This window comes from Xenopus tropicalis, chromosome 8, assembly GCF_000004195.4.
Source record: "Xenopus tropicalis strain Nigerian chromosome 8, UCB_Xtro_10.0, whole genome shotgun sequence".
NCBI lineage: Eukaryota > Metazoa > Chordata > Amphibia > Anura > Pipidae > Xenopus > Xenopus tropicalis.
In genome coordinates this window covers 87,418,532-87,433,138 of record NC_030684.2, presented here as the reverse complement: position 1 = coordinate 87,433,138, position 14,607 = coordinate 87,418,532, and the positions used below count along the sequence as shown (strand labels likewise).

The window sequence follows — 14,607 nt, the reverse complement described above, 5'->3', positions numbered from 1 at the left end:
TGTCTGGCTTTAGATCTTCTGAACAGGTGAAATATGGGGAGGCCTAAGGGCACTACTGAGACAACTGAAGGTATGCCTGCAGCTTGAGATTAACTCTTTACTAGCCTTTCCTTCCCCTTTAAAAAAGAATAAGAGATATACAGTCTATACAGTCAGGTATTACCGATACAATCATCAAAAAGACCTCAGCACAGATTTTAAATTTCAATATATATATATATATATATATAAATGGAGAAAACACCACACTCACAGGACTGATTTCAAAATTATAAAAATCCAAAATTTAACATTTTGGTCACCTACATAGAACTTTCTCAAGACCTTCCTTTTGAGAAAGGTTTGAATTTGTGATCGAAATATCGATTTTACATGTTGTTTTCTTTACACTTGGCACCCAGGCATTCATACTCCTATTATGGTATATAATGCCTGCCTTCTGTAGGTCAGTGAGTAATAGCCTGTTGAATGGAGAGCTACGGAGAACACAGCCACATACCTCACAGATTTTCTCTAATGATGGCACAAAGAAGTCATCGCAGACAATAGCCAGAGCATAGAACATGTAGAGAGCCTGCAATTAAAAAAAAAAACATGTTATCAGCAATGGTAATAATGAGTTAGGGATCTCAACAGCCCAGGATTCTGCTATAACTATTGTAAGAGATGCAATGGGAAAGAGCGTTATTTGGTGTATTTCCACCAGTATTCAAGGTAAAATACCTGGTTTTACAGCAGGTAATGCTGTTTTGGAGTAAATCTCCTTTAAGGTTTGATTTGGCCAGCTGTAGGGAGCTGCCTGATTAGGCTGCAGGTGAGCAGCCAATAAAAAGGGTTGTGTGATTTACAGAGTTGGGATTGAACAGTGACTATGTGAAGGTCACTCTCAGAGCAGGGCACAGAGCAGGAGGGCTGCCTGTGTGAGGAACTCCCAGAGGAGCTGGGGGTGCCACCTGCCACTGCCAGGAAGCAGAGGGAGTGCTGACCGAATGAATGAGTGCTGAGAGGGCTCAGCAAGGCTTAGTGGGAAGCCTGAGGGTTCCGGAGCGTGGAAAATAACTCTGGAAGGTGAGAACCCTGAAGAAGGGACATCTCAAAACCCTGAACTGTGTATGAACTATTGTCTTTATGTTTCTGTTGGGAAGAATGGGCCCTTAACCCTTTAAGTGCCAAGGGACGTAGATTCTACGTCCCAGGTACCAAGGGACCAAAGTGCCATGGGACGTAGAATCTACGTCCAATGGCACTGTCGGGTTTACAAGCGCTGCGCTCGCTTTTAAAGCAGCGCAGCGCTTGTAAAGCCTTCACAACCCCCTAGGCAACGAGCGAATAAGGACATACTCACCGATCCGGTCGCCCAGCCGCACCGATCGTCGCTCCAGCCAATGACAGCAGTGGACACGCATTGATGACGTGTCCACTGCTGTCCCTTTAAATAGCGCCGCCTACTGTCGGCTCCCTCACTCCTGCTGCGCACGTTGGACCGGATGGAGCTCCCCTGCTGCCTGCCTGCTGGATTTATCGACCCTGATCGCCTCTGATCGCCTGCCTGCCTTGGGTAAGCTGAACTACAACTCTCTACCACTGTTTATTTTGCTTATTTCTATCTCAACTGTCTAAAAATTTTTTTTTTTTTTTTTCTTTCTTTCTTTTCTTTTCTTTCTTTCTTTGCTTTCTTTGGCAGTCTTTTTTTTTTACTAAAACTTTATTTCTGATCTTGCTCTATAATTATCTGATTTATTTGGTTGCATTTTAGTGTTTTTTTGGCATTTTCATAATTGATTTCTGTTTTTGAATTATTCTATTGCACTGTAACTTTTTTATTGCTATTGGGTGCTGAATTTGCAGTGACGTTGGTGGATCCAGGGCTCTGACCACCGATTTCATTGCAATTATTGTTCTTCTGTTGGTTTAGGTGGTTTTATTGGATTTTACTGATTTTATGGTGTTTTATCTTTGCATTGTTCTTTGTGTGTTTAGTGCCCCTAAAAGGTTGCTTTTGCAGTGACATTGGTGGATCCAGGGCTCTGACCACCGATTTCATTGCAACTATTGTTCTTTGATTGCTTTTAGTGGTTTTATTCCATTTTAACTTCATTTGATTTCAGTTGTTCTAGAAAGGTCCAGAGGTGCTAAGATTGTTCTGGTAGTTTCTATTGCCAAGGGTTAGGCTGATGCCACACATGGCGTAGGGCTGATTTTTTCAGCAAGTGGAAAAACGATTGCCGAAAATTCAGCCCTACGCTTGCTACTTGTGCCTGCACCCGAATGAATGGGATACGCTCGGGTGCAGGCACATGTAGCCGATATACGCATGAAAACGCGAGACTTTGCATTCTCACGCGTTTTCATGCGTATATCGGCTACATGTGCCTGCACCCGAGCGTATTCCATTCATTCGGGTGCAGGCAAAAAAAAAGGGGTGCATAGAGTGCAGCCCCAATATTATGCATTTTCAGGTTTGGTGGCCATGTACTTATGCGCAACCAGACATAGGTATCGTTTTATTCAGGGGAACTTGCAGATTGATGGTTAGTAAGTTTTTGGTAGTTGCCATGGAGATTTTGGGGAGAAATCTAGGTTTTTTATCTGGTTTTTCCTTGATTTCTGACCAAAGCGCTGACTTCTGCAAGGGACTGCGGCCACAATTTTTCATGTAGAAAGAGGAGAGTGGCGTCTCTGAATAGCTGAAGGTGTGCACTTTTCAGAAATATATAGTTTGCGGGGGTTATTTCACAGGTATGGGGGTGTTTAGACTAAATAACTGCAGATAGAGCACAGCCCCCCCTTATGCATTGCCCCGGTTTGGGGGCATTTGGTGGCCACGTCTTTGTGTGTACCCATACATATGGGGTATCGTTTTATTCAGGGGAACTTGCAGATTGAGGTTTAGTAAGTTTTTGGTAGTTGCCATGGAGATTTTGGGGAGAAATCTAGGTTTGTATCTGGTTTTTCCTTGATTTCTGACCAAAATCTAGGGTTGTATCTGGTTTTTCCTTGATTTCTGACCAAAGCGCTGACTTCTGCAAGGGACTGCGGCCACAATTTCCATGTAGAAAGAGGAGAGTGGCGTCTCTGAATAGCTGAAGGTGTGCACTTTTCAGAAATATATAGTTTGCGGGGGTTATTTCACAGGTATGGGGGTGTTTAGACTAAATAACTGCAGGTAGAGCACATAGAGCACAGCCCCCCCTTATGCATTGCCCCTGTTTGGGGGCATTTGGTGGCCACGTCTTTATGTGTACCCATACATATGGGGTATCGTTTTATTCAGGGGAACTTGCAGATTGAGGTTTAGTAAGTTTTTGGTAGTTGCCATGGAGATTTTGGGGAGAAATCTAGGTTTTTATCTGGTTTTTCCTTGATTTCTGACCAAAATCTAGGGTTGTATCTGGTTTTTCCTTGATTTCTGACCAAAGCGCTGACTTCTGCAAGGGACTGCGGCCACAATTTTCCATGTAGAAAGAGAAGAGTGGTGTCTCTGAATAGCTGAAGGTGTGCACTTTTCGTAAATATATAGATTGTGGGGGTTATCTCACAGGTAGGGGTGGTTAACACTGAAAAACTGCAGGTAGTGCACATAGAGCGCAGCCCCCAAAATTTCAACTGAAATTGCCCTTATGCATTGCCCCTGTTTTGGGGCATTTGGTGGCCACGTCTTTACGTGCACCCATACATATGGGGTATCGTTTTATTCAGGGGAACTTGCAAATTGAGGTTTAGTAAGTTTTTGGTAGTTGCCATGGAGATTTTGGGGAGAAATCTAGGTTTTTTTATCTGGTTTTTCCTTGATTTCTGACCAAAGCGCTGACTTCTGCAAGGGACTGCGGCCACAATTTTTCATGTAGAAAGAGGAGAGTGGCGTCTCTGAATAGCTGAAGGTGTGCACTTTTCAGAAATATATAGTTTGCGGGGGTTATTTCACAGGTATGGGGGTGTTTAGACTAAATAACTGCAGGTAGAGCACATAGAGCACAGCCCCCCCTTATGCATTGCCCCGGTTTGGGGGCATTTGGTGGCCACGTCTTTATGTGTACCCATGCATATGGGGTATCGTTTTATTCAGGGGAACTTGCAGATTGAGGTTTAGTAAGTTTTTGGTAGTTGCCATGGAGATTTGGGGAGAAATCTAGGTTTGTATCTGGTTTTTCCTTGATTTCTGACTAAAGCGCTGACTTCTGCAAGGCACTGCGGCCACAATTTTCCATGTAGAAAGAGGAGAGTGGCGTCTCTGAATAGCTGAAGGTGTGCACTTTTCAGAAATATATAGTTTGCGGGGGTTATTTCACAGGTATGGGGGTGTTTAGACTAAATAACTGCAGGTAGAGCACATAGAGCACAGCCCCCCCTTATGCATTGCCCCTGTTTGGGGGCATTTGGTGGCCACGTCTTTATGTGTACCCATACATATGGGGTATCGTTTTATTCAGGGGAACTTGCAGATTGAGGTTTAGTAAGTTTTTGGTAGTTGCCATGGAGATTTTGGGGAGAAATCTAGGTTTTTATCTGGTTTTTCCTTGATTTCTGACCAAAATCTAGGGTTGTATCTGGTTTTTCCTTGATTTCTGACCAAAGCGCTGCCTTCTGCAAGGCACTGCGGCCACAATTTTCCATGTAGAAAGAGGAGAGTGGCGTCTCTGAATAGCTGAAGGTGTGCACTTTTCAGAAATATATAGTTTGTGGGGGTTATTTCACAGGTATGGGGGTGTTTAGACTAAATAACTGCAGGTAGAGCACAGCCCCCCCTTATGCATTGCCCCTGTTTGGGGGCATTTGGTGGCCACGTCTTTATGTGTACCCATACATATGGGGTATCGTTTTATTCAGGGGAACTTGCAGATTGAGGTTTAGTAAGTTTTTGGTAGTTGCCATGGAGATTTTGGGGAGAAATCTAGGTTTTTATCTGGTTTTTCCTTGATTTCTGACCAAAGCGCTGACTTCTGCAAGGGACTGCGGCCACAATTGTCCATGTAGAAAGAGAAGAGTGGTGTCTCTGAATAGCTGAAGGTGTGCACTTTTCGGAAATATATAGATTGTGGGGGTTATCTCACAGGTAGGGGGGGTTATCAATGAAAAACTACAGGTAGTGCACATAGAGCGCAGCCCCCAAAATTTCAACTGAAATTGCCCTTATGCATTGCCCCTGTTTTGGGGCATTTGGTGGCCACGTCTTTATGTGCACCCATACATATGGGGTATCGTTTTATTCAGGGGAACTTACAGATTGAGGTTTAGTAAGTTTTTGGTAGTTGCCATGGAGATTTTGGGGAGAAATCTAGATTTTTATCTGGTTTTTCCTTGATTTCTGACCAAAATCTAGGGTTGTATCTGGTTTTTCCTTGATTTCTGACCAAAGCGCTGACTTCTGCAAGGGACTGCGGCCACAATTTTCCATGTAGAAAGAGAAGAATGGTGTCTCTGAATAGCTGAAGGTGTGCACTTTTCGTAAATATATAGATTGTGGGGGTTATCTCACAGGTAGGGGGGGTTATCACTGAAAAACTGCAGGTAGTGCACATAGAGCGCAGCCTCCAAAATTTCAACTGAAATTGCCCTTATGCATTGCCCCTGTTTTGGGGCATTTGGTGGCCACGTCTTTATGTGCACCCATACATATGGGGTATCGTTTTATTCAGGGGAACTTGCAGATTGATGGTTAGTAAGTTTTTGGTAGTTGCCATGGAGATTTTGGGGAGAAATCTAGGTTTGTATCTAGTTTTTCCTTGATTTCTGACCAAAGCGCTAACTTCTGCAAGGGACTGCGGCCACAATTTTCCATGTAGAAAGAGAAGAGTGGTGTCTCTGAATAGCTGAAGGTGTGCACTTTTCGTAAATATATAGATTGTGGGGGTTATCTCACAGGTAGGGGGGGTTAACACTGAAAAACTGCAGGTAGTGCACATAGAGCGCAGCCCCCAAAATTTCAACTGAAATTGCCCTTATGCATTGCCCCTGTTTTGGGGCATTTGGTGGCCACGTCTTTATGTGCACCCATACATATGGGGTATCGTTTTATTCAGGGGAACTTGCAGATTGATGTTTAGTAAGTTTTTGGTAGTTACCATGGAGATTTTGGGGAGAAATCTAGGTTTTTATCTGGTTTTTCCTTGATTTCTGACCAAAGCGCTAACTTCTGCAAGGGACTGCGGCCACAATTGTCCATGTAGAAAGAGAAGAGTGGTGTCTCTGAATAGCTGAAGGTGTGCACTTTTCGGAAATATATAGATTGTGGGGGTTATCTCACAGGTAGGGGGGGTTAACACTGAAAAACTGCAGGTAGTGCACATAGAGCGCAGCCCCCAAAATTTCAACTGAAATTGCCCTTATGCATTGCCCCTGTTTTGGGGCATTTGGTGGCCACGTCTTTATGTGCACCCATACATATGGGGTATCGTTTTATTCAGGGGAACTTGCAGATTGAGGTTTAGTAAGTTTTTGGTAGTTGCCATGGAGATTTTGGGGAGAAATCCTAGGTTTTTATCTGGTTTTTCCTTGATTTCTGACCAAAATCTAGGGTTGTATCTGGTTTTTCCTTGATTTCTGACCAAAGCGCTGACTTCTGCAAGGGACTGCGGCCACAATTTTCCATGTAGAAAGAGAAGAATGGTGTCTCTGAATAGCTGAAGGTGTGCACTTTTCGTAAATATATAGATTGTGGGGGTTATCTCACAGGTAGGGGGGGTTATCACTGAAAAACTGCAGGTAGTGCACATAGAGCGCAGCCTCCAAAATTTCAACTGAAATTGCCCTTATGCATTGCCCCTGTTTTGGGGCATTTGGTGGCCACGTCTTTATGTGCACCCATACATATGGGGTATCGTTTTATTCAGGGGAACTTGCAGATTGATGGTTAGTAAGTTTTTGGTAGTTGCCATGGAGATTTTGGGGAGAAATCTAGGTTTGTATCTAGTTTTTCCTTGATTTCTGACCAAAGCGCTAACTTCTGCAAGGGACTGCGGCCACAATTTTCCATGTAGAAAGAGAAGAGTGGTGTCTCTGAATAGCTGAAGGTGTGCACTTTTCGGAAATATATAGATTGTGGGGGTTATCTCACAGGTAGGGGGGGTTAACACTGAAAAACTGCAGGTAGTGCACATAGAGCGCAGCCCCCAAAATTTCAACAGAAATTGCCCTTATGCATTGCCCCTGTTTTGGGGCATTTGGTGGCCACGTCTTTATGTGCACCCATACATATGGGGTATCGTTTTATTCAGGGGAACTTGCAGATCGATGTTTAGTAAGTTTTTGGTAGTTGCCATGGAGATTTTGGGGAGAAATCTAGGTTTTTTATCTGGTTTTTCCTTGATTTCTGACCAAAGCGCTTACTTCTGCAAGGGACTGCGGCCACAATTTTCCATGTAGAAAGAGAAGAGTGGTGTCTCTGAATAGCTGAAGGTGTGCACTTTTCAGAAATATATAGTTTGTGGGGGTTATTTCACAGGTAGGGGGGGTTAACACTGAAAAACTGCAGGAAGTGCACATAGAGCGCAGCCCCCACATTTTTAGCTGTAATTGCCCTTGTGCATTGCCCCTGCTTTGGAGTGTTTGGTGCCCATGTCTTTATGTGCACCCATACATATGGGGCATCATTTTATTCAGGAGAAGTTTGTCTTTCAAATATGCCTTTGTTAGAAAATTTTTATGAGATTTTTTTTTGTCAAATCCACATTTGATCATGCGTCCAAGTTTACGTTTTAGAAAAAAAAAAAAATGTCATAAAAAGTTCCAAATTTCACAATGCACTGACAAAAGGTATTTGGCTTTTGAGTGAAAACTACATTGCACCTAGAAACCTGAAGGTCTGTAGTTTCTAAAGATACCAAACATGAGGGGATATTTTAGATTTACATATAAGTTATGCTGCATTAACTGTTACAAGCGCTTTTCTGCTTTGTTCTGGTGTGATATTGTACTAAGTATTGCTTTAGTTTGGGGGTTACTTCTGGACAGGAACTGTGGGGTACCACCACATATTTGGTATCGTTGGAATTGGGAGTATCAGGGCTTTTACAAACAATAAAAAAAAGTGAGTAAAATTAACTTTTCTATGGAAAAAAACCTCAAAATATACAGAAATTTTTCATAATTTTATTTTTTTTTTACATATTTCACCCAAAATACACATCATATCTCCAGAAAAGTTATAAAATTTGGTATGTATGTCGAAGCCCAATTAGTGACGAAAAAAACGATATATAATTTCCCTAGTTTCGTGGAGGTTTTCCTACCAAAAAACATTGTTAAAGTGAATGAGTACAAAATGCTTAAAAAACGTCTGGCACTGGGGGGAACCGAAATGACGAATTCGGCTGGCACTTAAAGGGTTAATAAACCTGAGTTTTGCCTGAAGACTTGGTGTCCCTGTCTCTATGCTCCAGATCCTCTGCATGCCTGCCTGCCTACCAATGTTAATTCCCCCAAAATTGCGTGTACAGGCATTCAGCATGTCACACTATCCACGTGCGTGTGTCTTTTATAGGTACTCACCTGCTGGCAGTGACTCACAGGCAAGTAAAACAATGTTATTCAGCATGAGAAAATGGGGGCTATACATTCTATATTCCTTCCAGACACCTGAGGGTGCCCTGACAGAGAACACTGCTCTCAATTTGACATTATAAGGACCCTGGGGATATATTTCAATATGCAGGCTACTCACAGACTGTTAGTAAAGTTTTTTTTGTTTTTTGTTTTTGTGTCAAGGACAAATAGTAATAAATACAGAATTCTTACACCTTTGCATGCCCAATTTTTTTATTTCATCTTTGCTCTAATAATAAAACTAGAAACTACCTTTTGTCAAAACAGTGTAGGGGCATAAAAACCCTGAGTGCTGGTAATGACTGGACAGATACCCACAATGCCTAGCTGAACAACAATGAAAGTTATTGAAAGAGAGCCAGTTTCTAACAGCCCGATGCAGCCTGCAGGGAAGCCACAGAGAAGCATTTGTATCCGTTATCTCTCTGATGCTCGATTCACTGCGCTTCAGTGGAATAATTATTACTTTGCTGACTTCTCCCTTCCTCTTTACAGATAATTGTATACAGCATGTGTATGATTAATAAATTGAATTAAACCCAGTGACCTCATTTTAAGTTCATTTACATTGTGTTATCTAGAATTGTATTGTGTACGGTATGCCTTGCAGAATTGCAGGTTTGATTTGCCTACAATTTAAAAACTAATAAATAAAGCCAACTGATTTTAAAGGCAAAGCAAACAGTATCTAAAGGGATACTGTTGTCAACAGGGCAAATGAATATACTTCCTGCTACTCATCTGGTAAACAGAAGTGTGTCTTGCTTTATGGCAGAATTTAAAGGAACAGTAACACCAAGAAATGAAAGTGAATAAAAATAATTAATTAATTATGTACTATTGCCCTGCACTGGTAAAAGTTGTGTGTTTGCTTCATAAACACTACTACAGTTTATATAAATACCCTGCTGTATAGCCATGGGGGCAGCCATTTAAATTGAAAAAAGGAGAAAAGGCACAGGTTACTAAGCAGATAACAGATAAGTAGCAGATTCCCATTGTATTCTACACAGTTTATCTGTTATCTTCTTATGTAACCTGTGCCTTTTCTCCTTTTTTCAATTTAAATGGCTGCCCCCATGGCTACACAACAGCTGTTTCTATTAACTACAGTAGTCTTTCTGAAGCAAACACACAACTTTTACCAGTGCAGGGCAACAGTACATTATATTTTAATTATTTTAAAACATTTTTATTTTTTAGTGTTACTGTTCCTTTAAGATACAATCCCTGCCTCGGAGCTGCTGTTCTGAGACAAAGCAGGAATAAATACTCTTTATCTAAATGGCTCAAACATTTAGAACAATTCTCCTTGGAATACTTATTATTAATATACACCTTTGCATGGCATAATCATGACATATTGCCCCTTTAACTTTGAGAGAGAAGTAACTAATAAGACTTAGGGGCTGATTTACTAACCCACGAATCCGACCCGAATTGGAAAAGTTCCGACTTGAAAACGAACATTTTGCGACTTTTTCGAATGTTTTGCGATTTTTTCGGATTCTTTACGAATTTTTCGTTACCAATACGATTTTTGCGTAAAAACGCGAGTTTTTCGTATCCATTACGAAAGTTGCGCTTTTTTCGTAGCGTTAAAACTTACGTGAAAAGTTGCGCATTTTTCGTAGCGTTAAAACTTAAAAGGTGCAAAGTTTCGCGTAAGTTTTAACGCTACGAAAAAAGCGCAACTTTTTGCGCAAGTTTTAACGCTACGAAAAATCGCCAGATTTTACGCAACTTTCATAATGGCTACGAAAAACTCGCGTTTTTACGCAAAAATCGTATTGGTAACGAAAAATTCGTAAAGAATCCGAAAAAATCGCAAAACATACAAAAAAAATCGCAAAATACCGATCATTACGAAAAAAACGCAATCGGACTCATTTCGACCCGTTCGTGGGTAAGTAAATCAGCCCCTTAGTGGGGAAATGGTAACAGAGGCATTGCATTTACTCATCCTATAAATACACCTTTAATCTGACCAGTCTAAACCTCTAATATAAAAAGGACATTTTTAAAGCTTGTGTAAAAAATATTAAATAATTGAGCCATTATCTGATGACAGTATCCAGTCAATTCTATCTGTAGTATTCTCAGTAGAGACTGCTTAAACCATCTTTTTCAAATCACTAAGTAGTGCTATACTGCAGATGTTCAACTGAAATTTGCAGGAAGATTAAAGGCAATATGGTAGCTTACATTCATTATGTTAATTAAAACATGCAAAAAAGGAAGTATGTGCAGATGGCACTCCTGAAACGAGAAGTGCAAAGTAAACCAGACATGTTCTAATAAATGGCTTCTCATTGTTGCAGCTTTGGGGTACCAACTCTTTTTTGCTCTGCTGGGCAACTGTTATCTTGCCCTCTCACATGACCCTACATGCTAGTGAGGTGATAAATGGCTGCACCATACTCAATCTTTATAAGGGCAATGGCAGTGTTATGATCACCATTCAGGGTCAGTCAGGGCAAACCCTGGTCTTAGTGGGCCCTGCCAATACCCAGGTCCGCTGTCCCCCCTACTACCAGCAGTAACTGAGGGCCCGGACACCACAGTCTGACACTGCCACCATTATATTTCCCATGGAAAAGAATAATATTGTTTTCTAGGGGCCTAGGCTCATTGTTATCACACTCACTAGGGATTCACTATGCACCTAGAGCAGCTCATTGAGGTCCTTGGTCATTCTGACATTCCGATAGAATAACTTTACTACTCATTTATTTGTGATTTTGTGTAGATTTGCTCCATGTCTAGAAGCCCATAGCAGCCCATCACCAGTTAATTTTTACAGGTCTTCGTTAACCACAAGCATCTGATTGTTATGGGTCTCTATACCTAAGGCAAAATATTGTAAGCTACGGTGCAAAGTCACTCATCCTTCCAAAAAAACACTTTAAAACACTTTACATTGTAATCAGCAAGTATAAATACTTACACAAAATATATGAAAAAGGACTGCTCCTCTCTGCCGTTCCTTAATGCTAAATAAATCATCCGGAAACTCATTAATTGCTGCAGAGAAAAAAAAATAGAATGGGATTAATGTCATTCTGTTGCCTAAAGAGGCAGTGCTCAGCTCCCACTGCTTTCCAGTACTTCTTAGGGTCAGGCATTCTCTCTATAGTACTGTATATCCTTATACACAGTCTCCCAAGCTCATACACACTTTAGCTATATATTGATAAATATATATACAAAAGTTCACTACAATAATAACCTGCTCAGTGGCATAACAACTATACACTGGGCCCCCCTGCAAAAATAAGAGTCCCGCCACACACAAAATCTCCTACCTTGGCCCTCCTTCCACTACCCACCCATAGTACATACATAGTTACATAGTTACATAGTTACATAGGGTTGAAAAAAGACCATTGTCCATCAAGTTCAACCCATCCGAGTAAACCCAGCACACAACCTATACTAACCAATCTATACACTCACATACATAAACTATATATATACAACCAGTAATACTAACTGTAGATATTAGTATCACAATAGCCTTGGATATTCTGCTTGTTCAAAAACTCATCCAGGCCCCTCTTAAAGGCATTAACAGAGTCTGCCATTACCACATCACTAGGAAGGGCATTCCACAGCCTCACTGCCCTCACCGTGAAAAACCACCTACGCTGCTTCAAATGGAAGCTCTGTTCCTCTAATCTATAGGGGTGACCTCTGGTGCGCTGATTGTTTTTATGGGAAAAAAGAACATCCCCCAACTGCCTATAATCCCCTCTAATGTACTTGTACAGAGTAATCATGTCCCCTCGCAAGCGCCTCTTTTCCAGAGAAAACAACCCCAACCTCGACAGTCTAACCTCATAGCTTAAATCTTCCATCCCCTTTACCAGTTTAGTTGCACGTCTCTGCACTCTCTCCAGCTCATTAATATCCTTCTTAAGGACTGGAGCCCAAAACTGCACTGCATACTCAAGGTGAGGCCTTACCAGGGACCTATAAAGCGGCAAAAATATGTTCTCATCCCTTGAGTCAATGCCCATCCAATTGATCACATCCCTGTTCCCTGCCCGGTGTAGGTAAGAGCAGCTGCAGAGTGGGTATTTCTATGACTATAGACCCCCTGCAACCACGGGATCTGCTTCTTCTATAGTTACACCACTGACCTCTGCTACTCTCACAGGTAAATCAAGGTGGTACAGTGTTAAAAATTCTGCAAATGTTTCCATGCTTCTGAATGAAATCACACTTCACTTAACAGCTATAATGGGTAGATCTCAAAAACATCAGCTGAAGAAATACAGAGGGTCCACATTTGGTTTCTAATTAAACTGCATATGTCAGCACAATTTAAATTTTTTTTCCACTATGTAGTGTTTATTGTAGCCACTGAAAGGCACCACAAGATTTTGCACATAATGCTAGAACACTCTGCACAAAATTTGTAAATGTTTGCAAATATTGCACTCATCTAAATATGGGCACCACTTGGGTGGGGAATGGTTGTACCTTTACATGTTCATCAATTGCACATAATCTCACATTCTCAAAGAAAACACAAAGAAAACAGACATGGTCACAATGCGCAAAAGGAGTCCTAAACTTACTGCTTGGTCAGTGTCAGATGCAGCATACAGGGATCTCTTTCACCATGGCATACTGTGCCTGAGCCACATTAATAAAGGAAATATGTGCATGGCACCAAACTAGCCCTGCACTTGCTTTAAGTAATTTAGGGAGCAAGTGTTCCAACTAGAACCCCATCAACAAATTAACACAGTCCTTGATAAGATGCAGACGCATTCTGTGTGTTAGCCAAGCTTTTGCCATAAATAATACCTTTTTCATTTGTGGTAGCTTGCCAGAAGTATTATTTTACTATTGACATAGTGATATAGTGTTTTTCTGTCATTACCACATTCTATACAAGCTATCTGATTTTACATGACAAGGGGACTCCTCAATTGCCCTTCCCTTTCAGCCATCCCTCTGAACTCCATTGTTACATACCTTAATAAAACACCAGCAGCCAGAAATGGGTAAAAAGAGGCCACAGCATTTATTTACATTTTATTAAATAAATAGGACCTTGCCAGCCTCACCCCAAGGCAATATTCAAGGCCAGAATTCCATAAGAGATTGCTGCTATACTCTGCTGTTCCTTACTGAAGACTTGAGATTAGCACTATGTCATTATATCCACCACTGAGTATTAGGCTGCCTCTACCTACAGAGAGGATGGCCCCAAACTCTGCTACCAGCAGGAGCTGCATCTCCCACCATGAGAGAAGTTCAGCAGCCCTGCTGCCGGTCCTGAATCTGCAGTGCCTCGATGATAGGAAATCCAAGCAGGCTGTCACCTAGCACAAGCAGTAGTAGCATCTGTATCAATCAACCCACCGTGCAGTCAAAGGAGACTTCTTCTAAAATTTCCTGTGCAGTACTCTGGCAAGGTCCTACCGCCACAACGAGCCCAACTGAAAAATTTCAGTTGGGTTCGTCCCCACCATAAATGTATAACTATGTTATAAAACATTTCTTTTTGTATCACACATACTGTACTACAGGATGGAATAAAATTGCCCATTAGCTCTATGGTATAAATATATATATATATATATTTTTTTTTTTATTTTTTTTTTTTTTAAATATCATATGTATGCAAAACATAAATAAATACTTTCCTTTATTGAAATACCTTTAAATCTATGACCATGTGCAATTACCAACATGGCCAGCTATGGATGTATATTTTTCGGACACGTTACAGCAAGGCAAAACTTCCCACTAGGATGCCTGGCATATCAGCCCAAATAGTTGTCAGCTAAAGGACTTGATGAGCACAAAAACCAAAACCACTGGAGCAATCTATTGGCCAAGAGACTTGCCTAAAAATTTGTAGCATTATTTTGCTGCAAATTACCATATATTCTACCCATGTGGTAGACTAGGATGCAAACACGACCTTTCAAAGGCAATCTGATTCCATCCTGGATACCAAACTTGCACTTCTATTAATAATACTTTGAAGACCCAGCTCAGAGACCCCAGCTCTGAGGGTAAGGCCAACCAACCACTCTACCATGCTGC

General features: G+C 41.3%; 1 protein-coding gene across 2 annotated transcripts in view; it reads right to left on the bottom strand.

Annotated features, from left to right (window-relative positions):
* slc24a4 (solute carrier family 24 member 4) overlaps positions 1-14,607 on the bottom strand; it is a 108,307-nt gene that overhangs the window by 55,196 nt on the left and 38,504 nt on the right. For both annotated transcript variants that reach the window (XM_002933226.5, XM_031891465.1), the window contains exons 3-4: positions 11,489-11,565; positions 500-574 (exon numbers count right to left, since the gene is read on the bottom strand). In XM_002933226.5, the coding sequence (XP_002933272.2) occupies positions 500-574; positions 11,489-11,565 (152 nt within the window). The remainder of the gene's footprint in view (positions 1-499; positions 575-11,488; positions 11,566-14,607) is intronic.